Below are 18673 nucleotides of genomic sequence, written 5' to 3' on the forward strand. Positions count from 1 at the left end.
CCTTCCATAAAGCACAGGGGTTGGCTGGAGTGAGAAACCATAAGCACCCTGGCCTCTGCCTTGGAAGAGGCCTGGAGCCTCTGTTCTGGAATGTATTTCAGTGACCAGAACTCCTGGAGATATATGATGCTTCCTTGCCAGAATGAGCTCTTGAGAGCCTACAGTCGCCCCCCCTAGCTAGCCGAGTGAACCGGCACCGGAAAGAATACGCTCAGAGGGCGCTCCAAGCAGAACACAGGTGATCCCGACAAAGAGCAAAAGACAAACGCTTTATTATGAGATCTTTTCAAGTAAGGTTTCCGTGTGCACCAGTGAGTGAATGCGGATCTGCATCGAAGGTTTCAAATGAACACCAGATTAAAAAGGGGCTACACAGTTTCTCTCTTGTTGCTTTTTCCCCTCCCAAACATCGTCCTTCCCTAAGGCAAGAAAACACACCATTTAGAACAGTCAAGAAGAAAGCTACATCACAGGACGGTACAGAAGATAAGACCACCTTCTTCAGGAAGCTAGGCGGTACAGCCCATTGCCTACACGGGCAGCTCCCACTCAGTTTCCCACGACAGCACTGATCACAGCACTGGCTTGCTTTCCATTGGTGAGCTTTGAGAACATCATCTGTTTCTCAGGAGTGTGCGGATGGGGCCCATATGCTGATATTACAGTAAATCACAACATTAAATAACATTGCACAGTCAACCTCCAAGGCTTTTCAGTACAAAAGTGAGCATTAAAAAGGTACCATTACTAGTGGCTTTACGCCACGCACAACACTAATTATGAAAGAAGAGAAGGTAAATGGCCAGTTACAGAGCTGCGTATTACGGGTAGAGTGATGTGGAAGAAACTTGGTAACCTGGGCAAAATATCAAAAACAGATGGGTTCTGAGGGAGCAAAGTGACCCCCGGGCAAGCATAAATTCATAAATGAATGTGGAGAGCACACCTAGCTCTTGGGTCTGAGCACTTGCAGACACTACAGTGGCACGGGAGGAGGGAGGCTGGGAAGACCCTGGGGCAAATGCTCCCAACGCCAGTCAGTTCCTGAGGCAGCAGCATATCTTAGCCAACGCCTTCATCAACACTGTCCGGAGGAGCTTGTGCTATGAGACGCCCCAGCACTCTGGTGGCCCAGTTACCCTGCACATACCGAATGCAGCAAACCCAAGTGCTGGTTTACTTCACAGCAGCCCGGCAAACCACCATGTATGCATTCTTTCACTACCTGCTGCTGATTAGCAGGTCAGAAAACAAAGGGCAAAACAAACTTGATAAAGATTTGATTCCGGCACTTCTGAGTTAGCTCGAGGCAAAGCTGTGGCTTTCTTTTCACTGTGTTTACAAGTCTAGGTGCGGACACTGTGAACATGTTGTGTCCGCTGGCCACATCTTGTCTGACACAGGCTGAGAGACAGAGTGACACCGACCACTGTCAACTTCTGGTTTAAATTAAAGATGATTTTAAAATAATTTTATAAAGTCCATGCTACAATTTTAAAGACTATTTCTGTGCACTTTTAATTCTGGACACAATTTTTAAAATAGCATGATGGAGGTAAGAATTTAAAAAACCCACCAGAACGTAAATAACAGGGGAAACCACTTCCACCTCAAAGCATTAAACATACATTTCTGGAGACCCAGACAAGGATACAGGTTTTAAAGCAATCATATTTTATTATACAACTCTATGAACAGAGGATGAACAGAAATACACAATATACTTACCTGTACATGTGAACCTACTTTTTAAGCTACAGAGTCTTATTATAGCTCATACGGACTTTAATTTTACAGTTCATGACTATGTATAACCCTATTGCGTTAAGGACAGATTCTACACAGGAACCTGTGCACTCACAACCTGCACCTCAGCTGTGGGGCATCTTCCCTGATCCTGAAGCTCACACAGCTTCAGAGCTTAAGCTCGTTTGCTATTTTGGATGCAATGTTCTTAAAGGCAATGGAGGTCCCTGAGATCCGCTTGAAGCGGACCCCATTCAGCGAGAGCCGAGGTAACTTGCAGACTTCCATCTCCCACTGCACGAGGCTGTCCTGCCTGGCGTCGCCATGGACACAGAAGAGCAAGAACCGTTCTTTCTGTTCGTAGTCACAGTTGTTGGCATCTAACACTTTCCGGATCTCTCTCATCATGTCATTGGGGTCCATTGAGCTTGTGGTCTTCATGCTCCATGTGAACCGCAAAGAACGCGGCTTGGAGTCTTTGCCCTCTTCCTTGTCTCTTTCTTTCGGCTCCCCGGATGTACTTCTAGAAGAAGAGGGCAAAGGGGAAAAGTTAAAACAAAAGTTCTGCTCGGCAAAGAAATTGCAAGCATAAAATGCTGAACTTTCCAGTCTGCAGTCTGCCCTCAGAGGGACCAGAGTTGCATGCTACCACGCTGCTTGCAAACAGGCCCAGGGCACCATGCACTTTGGCATTTAGCATCTTCAGTCTAAAGCAGCAAACTTTCTCAGGTGCATTTGTTCCTGGGAAGGAATTTGCAGTCGAAAGTGAAAACTTAATAGTTTTTTCAATATTCTTCATTTTCTGTACATACACATACCACAAACACAGACATGTCCTCCCCATATGCACACACCTATTCACATGCATACATACCCCTGTACAAAGATACACACAGCAGCCACCACTAGGATTCTCCTGATAAAACACAGTATTAGAATATAAACATTTCCCCCTTTTCTGCCCTTCTTGTGTAGGAGCAATGCAATGACTCCAGAGGGAAAGCGGTTTCCAACGGACAGTTGGGAGGGACACCGCCACTGTCAGGACCTCTCACAGCATGCGTGCTCTGCTCTGTCCCGTTTCTCTAAAGGCATGTGCAAACTGGCTGAGAAGGCAGCCTGTGGCCTCCACCCCTTTTCTATCACTTCCCTCTCTGCTCTCTCCCATGGGGACATGCTGGCTTCCATGTTGTCCCTGACCACAGGCCTATGCGCTCCTCTCCAAGCTCCTGCATAGGCAAGGCTGCCCTCTTTCTACACGGACAACTTCCTTTCTTTCCCCCCAATCTTTGCTTGTTTTCTCCAGAGTCCCTGATCACCCAGACTCCTGCTCTTGCATGGCCACCCCTTCTTATTCTACTTTCTTTCTCATTCAAGCCGTCCGAATACACTATCTCTTGACCTCTCCTGTATCATAAGATCCAGGCCATCTGCCTGCTTCATTTCTGACAGCCCAGGCACCCAGAACTATGCTGAGCACAAGAGATGACCAACATTGAGTTTTGGTGTGTAGGTATTGCACAAATAGAACCACAAAACCATCTCAAGTAACCATACGAGGGCAGAGTTAATGGACTTCCATGACTCAAAGTGCCTTGTATTAAATATATTAAACCATCATCCAAATACACATACATTGCAGTTTTGCGTATAAACATCCCTCCCTCATTTGTGAAATTCTATCTTTGAAAGACATTTATGCCTTTCCTATAAATACATACATATACATTTATATATGTAAGATATAAAATATTATAAAATATAAAAAGGAATATAAAAAGGCAGTTCCTTTCCTCCCAGAAACCTGAACCTCCAAAGTGCTAAAAACTGTAATCTTGAGAAAATAGAGAGTAAGTTACAGAGATACATGCCAAAGACCACGAAACAGACACGGAAATAAAAGCCAAAGACTACTAAACAGACACGGAAATGCATGCCAAAGACTACCAATGGACAAGGAAAGTATTTACTTCACTGTCTTCTCTACTTTTTTCTGGGAAAAACCCAGAAAGCATGTCAGTGTAGAGTTTTACGATGTGGTTCCAAGATCGAATATTTACCTAAATATATCACTATGATGAAATCCTCTGCACACTTAGTGACCTCAGTGTTCACCTTAGTGACCCCATATTACAGAAGGAGAACAGTGCATATTCTCTAGGAAGCCCTCTGCTTCACAGGTGAAGCAGGTGAAGCAGACACTCATCTCACAGACAGGAAGCCCAATTCTTTACCAACTAGGCAATTCAAAGTTAGTTGAACTTGAAGTTGATGATCTAGATGACATTAGGAAAGCCTACTATTCTTTGAATATAGAGATCAAAGTGCAGACGCAATCAAATTACCACCCTGCCCTGGTCACCAGGTGTGGGAGCACCCAGCACCTGTAGCTCACCTGGCTGTGTCGGTTCTGCCGCTGGCTTCGCCTTCACATGGATCCCTCAAAAATAAAGAGAAGGTGGAGATTTAACAATTTTAAAAGCAATAGGAGATCAAGAAAACCCATAAATAAAAGCGTCCTCATTAGTCCCAGGTGTGAATCCTTCTTCACATTTTACCCCAGCATGTGCTGTTGCCACTTCTCGAGCGTCCACTAGATACTGTAGATGGGGTATTAGATGAAAACTTAGCTGTTCTTTAAACACAATCTTCCAACCCAGAGTCAGGACTATAACTTAATAATTTATCTTTTGGCTTAGTTTAGCATAATGTAAGGTTAAGTAAGTTTTAATAACTCTCAATAGCAATACTAGACTTCACTTGTAGAGGTTGTTGCTCAGTTGAACAAATGTGCTAACCTTGCAGTTAAACATAGTTTGGAGGCTGAGCACCTAAGGCTGTGGTTAGGAGACTGACCAGTAGGTTAAATCTTTTCTGTGCAAGCGTGAGGACCTGACTTGGGGCACGTCTTCTAGGGGTGTCCTGAGGGCCTGGTGGCCAGCTATGCTAGCCCAAATAGCAAGCCCCAGGTTTAGAAAGAGAACTTTGTCTCAAGAAATGAGGTAGAGAGTGACCAGATGACAAGAGACACAGCACCATCTTCTGGGACACACACACACGTAGGGGTGGGGAAACGGATTGATTGAATTGATTAAGAAAATGAGCCTGGGGCTGCAGAGATGGCTCAGCAGTTAAGAGTACTGTCTGTTCTTCCAGAGGACATGGGTTCAATTCTCAGCACTCACATGGTGGCTCACAACCATCTATAACTGCGGTCCTATGGAATCTGATGCCCTCTTCTGGTATGCATGCATGCAGACAAAACATGCATACACATAAACAAATCTTTTCAAAAAAAATGAAAGAAGGTGATCCCAAAATGGTTTTCTAACAATAAATACTAATTCTGAAGTAGACCATGAATTTATTTCAGAAATTATGCCAAGAACCCACGCACAGTCTTCAGCAGCCTATCCACAAAGGTAAGTCTAAAACAGACTGAACAATGAACAGAACAATAATCTCACTTAGATCTAAATCTGTGAAACAAAACCAAAAAAATTGCTAACTGTCTTTGTATTGAAGGTGACTAATATTTTTAAAGTCTTCCAAAATTCTAACTCTACTGATATTTCAAAGGTGATTGAAACCGAGTCAAATTATAACCTAATATGCAAATCTAAGAGGTAGCTTGTGATAGAACAAAACCTTTGAGAAGCTAGGAAAATTAGCATCTGGAACACTTAGTTTTTTTTTTAAATGTTTTAGCCTTTCCACATTTATATTTTTATATAAAGTGTGCACAGCAGGGTTAAAGTCAGCACTGCCCTCCTCTCTCCACCCCTCAGTACAGAGCTGCTGCACGGCAGGCAAGCTCAATCCAGGCACTAAACGTTACAGCCTCCCAGGTCTGCAGGGCTCTAACTACAGGCCCCTTTCCATAGACATACTGTGCAAAGGACATTGTTTTTTCAGAACTGAAAAGAATAATAAATTTATTTGCATTCTCAAATGGGGTTTCTTAAATTTCTGTTTTTATAATAATTGCTATTTCACTAGGCGGGATATTAAACACTCAGTGCCGTCTGTAAAAGTTATTTCGCTCTCACAAACTGAAGTAGACACGTGTCTGAGCCAGTTCACTTGCTCCCATCCACTGCACAGATGGGCAGTGCTCTCTACTGCAGCAACAGAATTACAATGTTGACCCCACTGGAAGATGAAACACCCGTACCCAAAAGGGACAAGTGTTTGACTTTTCTGTCCTGTTCACAGGGTGCACTGCTGGTAAGCTCTAAGCATCCAGAATGGGATCTTCCTTACTCAATCCAGTCACATGTTGGTCTAGCCTTCCCGGGATGGGGCAGCCCAAGGAATTGGTTCTAAGTGACCTGATGGGAGGTGGATAGGACACAAAAGCACAGCTGGTTGCAACAGTTCATGCAGCTTAGCATGGCTCTGCAATACAAAAGCAAATACTGTATATACAGCAATTTACACTTAACTGAGCACACAGGCCATTCCCTTCCACTTGGGAAGCCCTCAAGTGATGGAGGAAGGTCATTGGCTAATAAAGGCACTGCCCTGGCCCATTTTATTGGTTAGAGGATAGGTGGGAGGAGTAAACAGAACAGGATACTGGGAGGAAGAGGAAGTGAGCTCAGAGACTCCACAGCTCTCTCGGGAGCAGACGCCTCAGAGAGAGACGCCATGCCCCGCTCCCGGGATGAAGCTCCGACCCAGGATGGACATAGGCTAGAATCTTCTCGGTAAGTGCACCTTGGGGTGCTACACACAGATGATTAGAAATGGGCTAAATTAATATGTGAGAATTAGCCTAGAAGAGAATGGGCCAGGCAGTGTTCGGAGGAATACAGTGTCCGTGTAATTATTTCGGGGCATAAGCTAGCCGAGCAGGCGGCCGGGGTGCTGGGGACGCAGCCCCGCCGCTGCCCTTACTACTTCATATGGCGCCCACGTGGACAACTGCTTCCACATAAAGCCTGAGACAGCTTGGGAAGTAATTCTAGAACAAAATGAAAGCATTGTGCCTGGTTTCTTGGTAGCAGCATTTTCTCAGTTCTACTCTGCTTACTAGAGGCAAGCAAGCACCTCATCTAAGAGAGGCTTCCTGACTCAGCTTTAGCTGCAAAGCCTGCAGCTCATTAAGAGGTCCTGCCACGAAACACTTAAATGGTGTTGACAAAAAGCTGAACACATGCTTATCAGTTTTCAGCCGTAACAGGAAAAAAGCTGTGCCGTTTAAAAATGCCGGCTTTCTGGGCCATCCTGCCAGGGCAAACTCTGACTGTTTGAGGCAGGAGGGCAGGCTACCGAGAGAGGACTTGAGTGTTGTCTGTTGTAGCTCACTTGCTGGCAGGGACCTTGAAATGCCATACAGTTGTTGCAGTAAACATGGCTACAGCCTGTATATCCGCCATGAGGCTGGAAAGCTAAGGAATGGACTGGATCTAGCTGGCAAAGCCACGCCTTTAATCCTACTGATATTGCTTGGTAAATTAAAGACTCATGTGGTCAGAAAAAGAGAGATATAAAGTAGAGAGAGATTCAAAGACAAAGAAAAATTTTAAATGGTTTACAGTGTGTTAAAAATATATGCAGACTAAAATTTAAAGTTCTTAAAGTTAAAAAAAAAAAGGAAGGGAGTTGTTGTGTGTGGTAGCACACGCCTTTAATCCCAGTGCCTAGAAGGCAGAGAAAAACAGATCTCTGTGAGTTCAAGGTGTAGTAGCAAACACCTTTAATCCCACTGCCTGAGAGGCAGAGACAGGCGGATCTCTGAGAGTTCAAAGACAGCCTGGTCTACAGAGATATTCCAGGTCAAAGATATACGCTCAAAAAGCAAAAAGTTAACCTAGGAATGTCACAGCTTAGATTCTAAAGCGCCTAGTGATTTAAAGGCGCAAATCAAAAGTGCCCCTGGATAGTAAAAAATTGCAGATTCACAATAGGACAGATTCAGACCACTAAATGAGTCACACTGTGGATGAATGTACGTAGGCTTGGGAGAGAGAAGAAAAAGAATATAGAGAATAAAGTTAATGGTTTAAAAAAGTAAAAGTAAAGTCTTTAAAGAGACAGAGTAGAGATAGTTAAGAGATTAAAAGAAATAAAGAAAAATAAGCCACATAAAAATGGAAAATTCACAGAGAGTCTGGATTATGTACATTGTGTTTTCTTTAAAATTTTTGACTGTGAAGGAGCTAAGTACAGAGAGACATTTCATTATATGGGCTGCCAAGTGGAACCAGAACGGATATCATGAGGGTATGATTTCAGAATTTGTATCTAAGGATATGATACTTTGGAAAAGAGTTTCTTATTTTGTTTTCACAGAGGATGAGACGCTGTTCACTTCTTCTATTCCAATTTGGTATGATGGACCACGCCCTCCTGAAGGGTTGCTGTGAACATCTTCAGAAAATTGCTTCGCTCAACTGCCAACTGAGATGAAACTAGCACACAGGTTATACCATGAAAGACCTAATTAACGACGCCCCCATTCAGCAGGAAGCAGTTTGGAGAGAAAAAACTGCGCCCATGTTCCCAAATATGGTTTATAAATGTTCTTTTACATTTAAAGGGGGATATGATATAGGTATGAATAATTTGCATTAGTATAGATTTTGCTTTATTGATAGAGATTTAAGGTCAATTTTGTTATATGTATATGTATTTCTGATATTGATTAAGGTGTTGTGATTGTGTAGTTCATTTAAAAATGTAATATATATAGGTTGTTAATGGATAATCATCGATAATAGTAAAGCTTGTAGTCATGTTAGTTAGATTTTCTAGATATATAGAGATATATTTTAGATAGACATTCTTCATGTCTTTCAAAGATTACAGAATAGGACATTTAATGTTTTAATAACTTAGGAATTTTCATGACAATGAGACACTCTGCTCCTGGCAGCACCAATGTACTTCAAGAGGAAGATGGGCATCGAAGAGGCACCTTATGGAGTTGGATAGCCATTTGGGCAAGAAACTGCTCTTGCCTGGACTATTGCATAAACTGGACACAGAGAACCCGCAGAGAGAGGACTACTGAACTTGCCTAAGGTGAGATGATCTTTCGGGGTTCCTGATTCATGAAAGAGTCTGCGAGACATTCTGCAGGACACAACAGATAGTGACTGAATTGACTTTGAATTTTCCTGCTTTATCGAAATGTCTGCTGGATACCATGGGCCTAAAGGCTGAAGATGGATGCCCCAACGGTACAGAGGAACTTTGGGTGACTGTCCAGGCAGCGAGATGTCTCTGTCATTTCTAGAGTTTTAAAAGTTGCTTTTTTTCTTGTTTGCTTAGGTAGTATTGTATCTTTCTGGAGTCTTTGATGGAGTTAAGAATAGTTAGTTATAGTTATAGTTTTCCTTAGTTATGATAAAGATTATTGTAACTTTTACTTGATAACTGTTTTGTTATATGTAATTTTGCTATGTTAAGGTTAAAGCTTTTTTTTTTTGTTTAAACCGAAAAAGGGGAAATGATGGAGGAAGGTCATTGGCTAATAAAGGCACTGCCCTGGCCCATTTTATTGGTTAGAGGATAGGTGGGAGGAGTAAACAGAACAGGATACTGGGAGGAAGAGGAAGTGAGCTCAGAGACTCCACAGCTCTCTCGGGAGCAGACGCCTCAGAGAGAGACGCCATGCCCCGCTCCCGGGATGAAGCTCCGACCCAGGATGGACATAGGCTAGAATCTTCTCGGTAAGTGCACCTTGGGGTGCTACACACAGATGATTAGAAATGGGCTAAATTAATATGTGAGAATTAGCCTAGAAGAGAATGGGCCAGGCAGTGTTCGGAGGAATACAGTGTCCGTGTAATTATTTCGGGGCATAAGCTAGCCGAGCAGGCGGCCGGGGTGCTGGGGACGCAGCCCCGCCGCTGCCCTTACTACTTCACTCAAGCCTGGTGTAGGAGCAGCAGCAAGCAAGGCAGGATTGCAAGGAGAATGAATGTAAGGACAAACTCCTAGCAGTGTGTAGAGATACCTCTGGGTGGGAAGAACGGAAGCAGGAGGTCAGATAGGAGGAGCAGGCATAGGCTTATATGTGCCTATACCTATAGTCTCAGCAAGACAAAAGCTAATTACGCCCTCCTTTCCTATGTCTTTTCTTTTTCTTTTTTTGCAGTCTGTGGGTCAAACGGAAGGTTTTGTGCATGCCCTTAGTCCTAATGGGTGTTTTAAATCAGGAAGTAACTTAATCAGAATTATACTGACTCTCTCTCTCTCTCTCTCTCTCTCTCTCTCTCTCTATATATATATATATATATATATATATATATATATATATTTATGGATGAAGGAGACCAGGTAGGAGTGAAGATTGACAGTGGTTTTGACTTTGAGGCAGTGGCAGGAAAGACTGTACTGAGAAGAGCCATTTGCAAATGTGGAAAGGAATCAAAGGCAAATTTGAGGCAACTGGAGGATGGAGCTACCACTTCTAAAATGGAAAGAACAGGAGAGAGTGGGGCTTGGAGGCTGAAACACGATGCAGAGATGTGGAGCTTCGGGCAACTTGATCTATGGGAATGAGGCTCTGGGCGATCTGGAGTCAAGACTGAGGCTGTCAAAATGAGAGGCCATCTATAGCCACATCATGAGGAGATAACCAAGGGGAGTCAGAAAATTGGCAGAGAGCAGTCCCGAGGCTGTCCCCTGCACGCTGATGTTTAGAGGTGATGGGAAAGGCAAGGAGACCTTGGAAGGAGAAGCTGGTTTGTGAGGCAGGAAAAACCAGTCTAGAGAGGAAAGAAGCCCAACCTTGAAAGACACTGTAAGAACCAGGGGCTCACAGCCATCTCACTGCTCAGTCCACTGCCCTGGTTACTGACCATCCCCCCAGCACCCTGAGAACAGTTGCCCACACATCCTCTGACTCCTGGCACAGACTGTGAGTGGACTGTAGGTCCACTCTTTTTCTCACAAGGTGTCACTCCGCATCCCTGCCCAAACTGCATAAGATCACTGATGGATTTGAGGATTTAAGGTTTGAAACCCAACTGTGTGGTACTGACCTGCGGACGAACTTGGAAGTGATTTTGCTTATTATCCCGGTGGACGTTCCCCTTCTGGCGTGTGCAAGGGCACCCGCTTCATGGGACGGGGAGGCAGGCGGCCCATTGTAAGCCGCACTGCGCCTCTCTCGAAGCTGCTCCCCATGGAAGGTGCTTCGGCTGGAGCTCCCTCGGGGGAAGCGGGTCCTGTCTGGGGTGGCGGCACTAATACTGTGAGCAGATGGGGAAGCAGCAGGAGCTCTCTGGGTTGCACTGCTGGGAGAAATGAAGATACATTATTCAGAATAATGACGGGCACTTTCACTCGGGCTAAACACTGGGGAGGGGGAAAGTGCGAGTCCTTCTGTTGGTCCAGTGATTTCTGTTTGCATTAAAAATGAGGAGCATGTGAGCCGGGCGGTGGTGGCACACGCCTATAACCCCAGCACTCAGGAGGCAGAGGCAGGCGATTCTCTGTGAGTTCGAGACCAACCTGGTCTACAAGAGCTAGTTCCAGGACAGGCTCCAAAGCCACAGAGAAACCCTGTCTCGAAAAACCAAAAAAAAAAAAAAAAAAAAAAAAAAAAAAAAAAAAAAGGCCGGGCGGTGGTGGCGCACGTCTTTAATCCCAGCACTCGGGAGGCAGAGGCAGGCGGATCTCTGTGAGTTCGAGACCAGCCTGGTCTACAAGAGCTAGTTTCAGGACAGGCTCCAAAACCACAGAGAAACCCTGTCTCGAAAAACCAAAAAAAAAAAAAAAAAAAAAGAAATGAGGAGCATGGGACAATTAATTTTCCATCTCATTATACAAGGAGGGGAGGGAAGTTTAAAAATAATACACTTCTTGTAAAATATGGTGATTAAAGATTAAGAAATTACTGACATGAAGACAAATACTGTCAGAATCCGGAATGCCCAATCTGGGTGCTGCATATGTGTTTTTTACATGTAATCTGCATGGTCTGAAATTTCAAATGCTTCAAAATTCAAAAATTTTTTGAGCACTTCTATGACACTACACATAAAAATTCCATGTGTGATCCACATGTGGATCATGTGAAGTCCACTGAAAACACTATGAAATATCTTTAGGCTATACATGTAAGATATGCCAAGAATCTAAGTGAACTCCATATCTAAATTCATGTTCTATTCCAACCATCTCATTATGGACATGTGAATATTGCAGAACTGGAAAATGTCCCAAACCCAATGGTTCCTGGGCCTAGGAATTTCAGTAAGGGTTCCTCAATTTGAACATTACCAATGTACGTTGGTGGCTCAGTAACCTGTAGAACAAACTTTATTCTTTGTCAAAAAGCCTTTTTATAATATTACCATGTTTCCACTTTAGACCCTGGAGGATTCAATGCATGTGGTGCTATCAAAACCTAATTACTAGAGTGCCAGCATACTCAGATACTCGAGTTCCAGTCCTACAAGAGGCAAAACTCCAAATGTGAACTGAATTTTATACCCAAGCAGCCACTCCCCTGATACAGCAGCTGCTAGGACCCAAGGCCACAGCGCCTAGTTGGGTTGGTTATGTGTCTTTTCTTTGGCAAGGGTTTCCAGATAGTGTCTCTCTGTGTAGCCCCTGGCTTGCTTTCGAGACCAAGCTGGCCTCAAACTCACAAAGATCCACCTGCTTTTGCCTTCCAAGTGCTGGGATTAAAGGTGTGCGCCATCACATCTGGCTTTTGTGCATCTCATTCTCCCCCCCCCCCCCCCCCCCCCAACCGCAGACAGGGTTTCCCCAGGTAGCCCTGGCTGTTCTGGAACCCACTCTATAAACCAGGTTGGCCTCAAACTCACACCTGTCTCTGCCTCCCGAGTGCTGGGGCTAAAGGTGTGTGCCACCACCGCCTGATCTTTTTTTAAAAGCTTATTTGTGTGCATGTGTACATGTGCACTCCTGCCACAGCACATGTGTGGAGGTCAGAGGACAACGTCCAGTTGGCTCTCTCCGTTCACCGCGTGGATTCCAGGGATAGAATCGAGGTCACTGGGCTTGGCGGTAATCACCGTTACCACCTGCTGATGCTTCTCTAGCCACTCACTCAGCTTACTTAAATGATAAACCAGGCAGCAATGCTTTATGACAGATTACAAACACAATCTGTTAAGAATATTCTTCTTAAAAATGATTTCAAGTAATTTCAGATAACTTCTACAGCACACAGTAAGTGTATACCCAACCAACATTTCCTGACACTGTGTCTTTTCCGACCACTCTAGAGGAGACAGTGACCACAGAGAATGAGAAGCGAGAGGACTCACCCAGGCCGGTACGCTTCGGAGCCATCTTTAATGGTTGGCAGTGTGACTTTAATGGGGTGGCCGGAGGTCGACATGGACTTCTGGTGGCGGGGCCGTGCTGAGGCGCCAGCAGAAGCTGCTGTGGAACCTGCAGATGACAAGCTGCTGGCGGACATCTCTGTAAGGCTTGACATGAAAGAAAAGGTACAGTCACTAAAACCCAAGGAAGGGATTTCCTGAGTCTCAACTGATTGACACTTTCATGACTGAAACACTTAAAAGAAATGAACACATTCTTACTCATTAACAAATCAATTCCCCATTTAAGGTACGTCCATTGAAAAGTGCTTAGACGTGTGTTCTGTATGCATGTGTCTGAGAAGGCAGGCATATGTATGGATGTGTGTCAGCTACAGACGAGACGATTATTGCTGGAGACATTTTACATTCAATTCTAAGATTAGTTCTGTGCACTGTGTTGCTGTGAATCTTCCTATATCACTTAAGCTCTGAGAACTCCTAGTTATATGAAAACTGCTGTTTCTGTAGCCAGCACCTCCTGTAGCTCCTATCAGTTCACTGTCTAAGAACAGGCTGGCCAGTATGGGTGTCAAGCAGCTACAGATCAGCATTTGGTACAGAAGACACAATTAATAATTGGAAATCAACTTCAACACCAAGCCTAAAGAATACCAGGAAGCCACAGTTTCCTTGTGTGCTTTCTCATAGCCTACAACAGAAAAGAGAGCCATGTGAGGTCAGACTGTCCCTCTGCTGAGAACAGAATTTCATCACAACAGATGCTTCCACCTTTGAGCTACCATGAGTAGTTCATCCAACTACAATAAAGCTCAATAATGGGCTGGAGAGATGGCTCAGTGGTTAAGAGCACTGCCTGTTCCAAAGGTCCTGAGTTCAATTCCCAGCAACCATATAGGGGCTCACAATCATCTGTAATGAGATTTGGTGCCCTCTTCTGGCCTGCCGGCATACATGCAATACAGAATACTGTACACATAACAAATCTTAAAAAAACTCCAATAAGAAGTTTGTGGTTCTACATTCTTTAGAGGATGAAAAGGAAGCCTTTATTATTTGAGCATAAAAAGAGTTGATTAATTTAAATCAAGATCAGATAAGCAAATTAAATAAACCTATAATTGCTAAAGAAATAGAAACAGTCATCAAAAAAGAATTCTACATGATTTTCAAAGAAGAACTAATACCAATACTCATCAAGTTGTTCCAGACAATAGAAAAAGAAGGAACATTGCCAAACTCTTTTTATGAGGCTACAATTACCCTGATAACCAAACCACACAAAGACATTACTAAGAAAGAGAATTACAGACCAATCTCACTCATAAACATTGATGCAAAATACTCAATAAAACACTGACAAATCAAATCCAAGAACACATCCACTATGATCAAGTCAGCTTCATCCCAGAAATGTAGGGATGGTTCAACATACAAAAATCTGTTAATGTCAGTTAATTCACCATATAAACAAACTGAAAAATAAAAACCACATGATCATCTCATTAGATGCTGAAAAAGCTTTTGATGAAATACAACATCCTTTCATGATAAAGGTCTTGGAAAGAGCAGGATACAAGGAACATACCTAAATATAATAAAGGCAACTTACAGCAAACCAACAGCCAAGATCAAACTAAATGGAGAGAAACTCAAGTGATCCCACTAAAATTAGGAACTAGACAAGGTTGTCCACTCTTTCCATATCTATTCAATATAGTTCTTGAGTTCTAGCCAGAGCAATAAGACAACAAAATGAGATCAAAGGAATACAAATAGGAAAAGAAGTCAAACTCTCACTGTTTACTGATTATAATAGTTTATATGTGACTCCATAAAAAAGGTATTTTTATGAGTCTACAACTCATAAACACCTTCATTAATGTAGCAGGATACAAGATTAACTCAAAAAAAATCAATAGCCCGCCGGGCGGTGGTGGCGCACGCCTTTAATCCCAGCACTCGGGAGGCAGAGGCAGGCGGATCTCTGTGAGTTCGAGGCCAGCCTGGTCTACAAGAGTTAGTTCCAGGACAGGAACCAAAAGCTACGGAGAAACCCTGTCTCGAAAAAATAAAAAAAAAAAATCAATAGCCCTCCTTTATATAGATGATAAATGGGCTGAGAAAGAAATCAGAGAAACATCACTCTTTACAACAGCCACAAATAGCATAAAATATCTTGGAGTAACTCTAACCAAACAAGTGGAAGACTTGTATGACAAGAACTTTAAATCTTTGAAGAAAGAAATTGAAGAAGACACCAAAAAATGTTCTCCCATGCTCTCGTGTAGGTAGAACTAACATAGTAAAAATGGCAATCTTACCAAAAGCAATTTACAGATTCAATGCAATGCCCATGAAAATCCCAGCAAAATTCTTCACAGACCTTGAAAGAATAATAGTCAACTTCATATGGAAAACAACTTCATAGCCCAAACAATCCTGTACATTAAGGAACTTCTGGAGGCATCACAATCCCTAACTTCAAACTCTACTACAGAGCTACAGTACTGAAAACAGACTGGTATTGGCATAAGAACAGACAGGAGGACCAATAGAACTGAATCGAAGACCCAGATATTAATCCACACACGTTCGAACACTTGATTTTTGACAAAGAAGCAAAAAATATCAAATGGAAAAAAGAAAGCAAATTCAACAAATGGTGCTTTCATAACTGGTTAGCAACATGTAGAAGAATGAAAATAGACCCATATCTATCACCATGCATAAAACTAAAGTCCAAAAGGATTAAAGACCTCAACATAAAATCAACCACACTGAACCTCATAGAAGAGAAAGTAGAAAGTACACTTGAATGCATTGGCACAGAAGACTCCTTCCTAAATATAACCCCAGTAGCACAGACACTGAGAGAAACAATTAATAAATGGGACCCCCTGAAACGGAAAAGCTTCTGTAAAGCAAAGGACACGGTCAACAAGACAAAAAGGCTGTCTACAGAATGGGAAAAGATCTTCACCAACTCCACATCAGACAGAAGACTAATATCCAAAAAATTGGTCATCAAAAGAACAAATAATCCAATAAAAAATGGAATACAGACCTAAACAGAAAACTCTCAACAGAGGAATCTAAAATGGCCGAAAGACACTTAAGGAAATACTTAACATCCTTAGCCACCAGAGAAATGCAAATCAAAACAACTCTGAGATTCCATCTTAACACCTGTAAGAATAGATAACATTGCTGGGCCGTGGTGGCGCACGCCTTTAATCCCATCACTCAGCAGGCAGAGGCAGGAGGATCTCTGTGAGTTCGATGCCAGCCTGGTCTACAAAAGCTAGTTACAGGATAGGTTCAATAGCTACAGTGTTTTCCTGTCTTGAAAAACAAAACAAAACAAAACAACCCCCCCCGCAAAAAAAAACAAAAAAAGGCCAACATAAAAAATACTGATGATTTCTTATGCTGGAGAGGATATGGGGTAAAGGGAACACTCCTGCATTGCTATGGGAGTGAAAACTGGCACAGCCCCTTTGGATATCAGTATAGCGATTTCTCAGAAAATTAGGAAGTAACCTTTCTCAAGATCCAGCAATACCACTTTTGGATATAAACCCAAAGGATGCTCAATCATACCACAAGGATATGTGCTCAGTTACGTTCATAGCAGAATTATTTGTCATAGTCAGAACCTGGAAACAACCTAAATGCACCTTGACCAACGAATGGATAAAGAAGCTATGGTACTTTTACACAATGGAGCACTTCACAGCAGCAGGTGGGGGCTGGGGGGAGGAATAATGACGTCTTGAAATTTGCAGGCAAATGGATGGATCTAGAAAACATATTGAGTGTGGTAACCCAGTCCCAGAAAGTCAAATATAATATGTGCTCACTCATATGTGGCTTTTAGATATAAAACAAAGAAAAACTAGCCTACAATTCACAACCACAGAGAATCTAGACAACAAAGAGGACCCTAAGAGAGACAAATATAAATCTAATCTACATGGGAAGTAGAAAAAGACAAGATCTCCTGAGTAAACTGGGAGCACGGGGACCATGGGAGAGGGTAGAAGGGCAGGAGGAGAAAGGGAGAGGAGTGGAGAAAAATATATAGCTGAATAAAAACAATAAAAAGGAAGAAAATGTGATTATATAATAAAATAAGAAGAATTGGTTGAAGGGTAAGGGGCAGAGGGAAGTCAGAGCAGGGTACACATGGAGAGAAGACCCAGACTTGTCAGACTATGATTGTACATGCACTTTAGTACTGAGAAATATTCCGTTCCATATTTCGTTCAGAAACTTGGAAGTTACTTCTTACTCCCTAAATACACTTCCACCCTTCTGTCCTGCTATGCAGGGACACACTCCATTGGAAACAGGTATGGTTATACCACTCTGCATTCCTTCCCTGTGACCCACACACCGACAAACATTTCAGCATGGCTATGTGCAGCAATGACATACACCACCTTTGGGCTCAGTGCTCACCTGCTGTCTCTTCCATTCTGCAGCGCTGTGTACCGGTCTGTGGTCCTTTCACACACATACGTGTTCCTTCTTGCCATGCTCCCTCCAGAATATACGTTGTTCTTTATAAAGAAGAAAATCAATTTAAAAATCTTAACTATATTAGTGTGAAATCAAATTATCAAAAAAATTTCAAAGCATAATTTTTAATTGAGTAGACTCACATAAGCAAGATCTATTTTTCTTCTTTCTCATATTTAGATTTTAGAAATGACAAGTGAATCAAAAGAAAATCAAAACAGCAAAAGACAAAACAAACAAACCCCATGAGACCACAGCCACTACTGTTTTAGTTTATAGTTCCACAGAGGCAGACAATGGCATTGGGAAGCATGAGAAGCAGGTTCCATTCTCTCAGGGAGTGCCTGGCTGAGAAGGGGCAGAGCAGAGAGTGAATCTGCCCTCAGTCTCAGTATGGACAGGGCAGTGAAGGTGGCAGTTCCTCCAGAAGCCTGTGCTACTCTTTGCCTACTCATCAGCTTCACCTCTCTCCAGGTCAGTGCCTGCCTGCTGAGTGTTGATGGGGGGCTGAGGAGTGCAACAGAAGACACTGCCCATAGTCCCCTGTTTGAGTTAGAAGACAGGCCACATGTAAACAAGAGAAAAAAATAGCAAAAAAGGGGTAGAAAGATGAGCTAGCCTCCTAATCACACAAAGACCCTACACCATCATGCCCGCCAAACACTATTTGTTACCAGCAATAAAAAGGACAGGGGTGATTGTCTGTGTCTCGTGTTTCCATTTTGTTGTTGTTTGTAGTGCTGGGACTCCGACCCTGGGTCTTGAACATGCTAGGCAAGCACTTTATTAGCTGGGCCACCCCAAGCCCAGAAGGAGTGACTCAAAAGGGATAAAACACTCTTCCATCTCTACTCCACTGGAAAATATCTTCCTACCTATTCTAGCTTCTATAATTCTTTAAATTACACAGTTAATTTAACATTTGTTTAGTATGAGCACTAGAAATTTAATAGGTATTTCCTCAAACTCAGATGCAGAAGGGGAAAATCATACAAGCAACTTTATATAAGTACAGTTTTAAAGATCTTTCAGTATGCTGGAGAGATATCTCAGCAGTCTCCTAGCCTCCATCTCAGAAGCTCACAACTTCCTGTGCTCCAGCTCTGGGGAATTCAATGACCTCTTTAGGC

General features: G+C 42.9%; 1 protein-coding gene across 2 annotated transcripts in view; it reads right to left on the reverse strand.

The window, feature by feature from the left end:
- Positions 1-250: 250 nt before the first annotated feature.
- Mark1 (microtubule affinity regulating kinase 1) overlaps positions 251-18673 on the reverse strand; it is a 109362-nt gene continuing 90939 nt past the window's right edge. The window contains exons 14-18 of one of the 2 annotated variants that reach the window (XM_041635301.1): positions 17484-17584; positions 13002-13166; positions 10743-10994; positions 4142-4186; positions 251-2269 (exon numbers count right to left, since the gene is read on the reverse strand). In XM_041635301.1, the coding sequence (XP_041491235.1) occupies positions 1915-2269; positions 4142-4186; positions 10743-10994; positions 13002-13166; positions 17484-17584 (918 nt within the window). In that variant the 3' untranslated portion in view covers positions 251-1914. Of the gene's footprint in view, positions 2270-4141; positions 4187-10742; positions 10998-13001; positions 13167-17483; positions 17585-18673 lie in introns of both variants that reach the window. The other variant, XM_041635300.1, reaches the window with a different exon arrangement.

Source organism: Microtus oregoni, unplaced genomic scaffold, assembly GCF_018167655.1.
Source record: "Microtus oregoni isolate MIOR12 unplaced genomic scaffold, Mior012 000047F_ref0000412, whole genome shotgun sequence".
In the NCBI taxonomy this organism is placed as follows: domain Eukaryota; kingdom Metazoa; phylum Chordata; class Mammalia; order Rodentia; family Cricetidae; genus Microtus; species Microtus oregoni.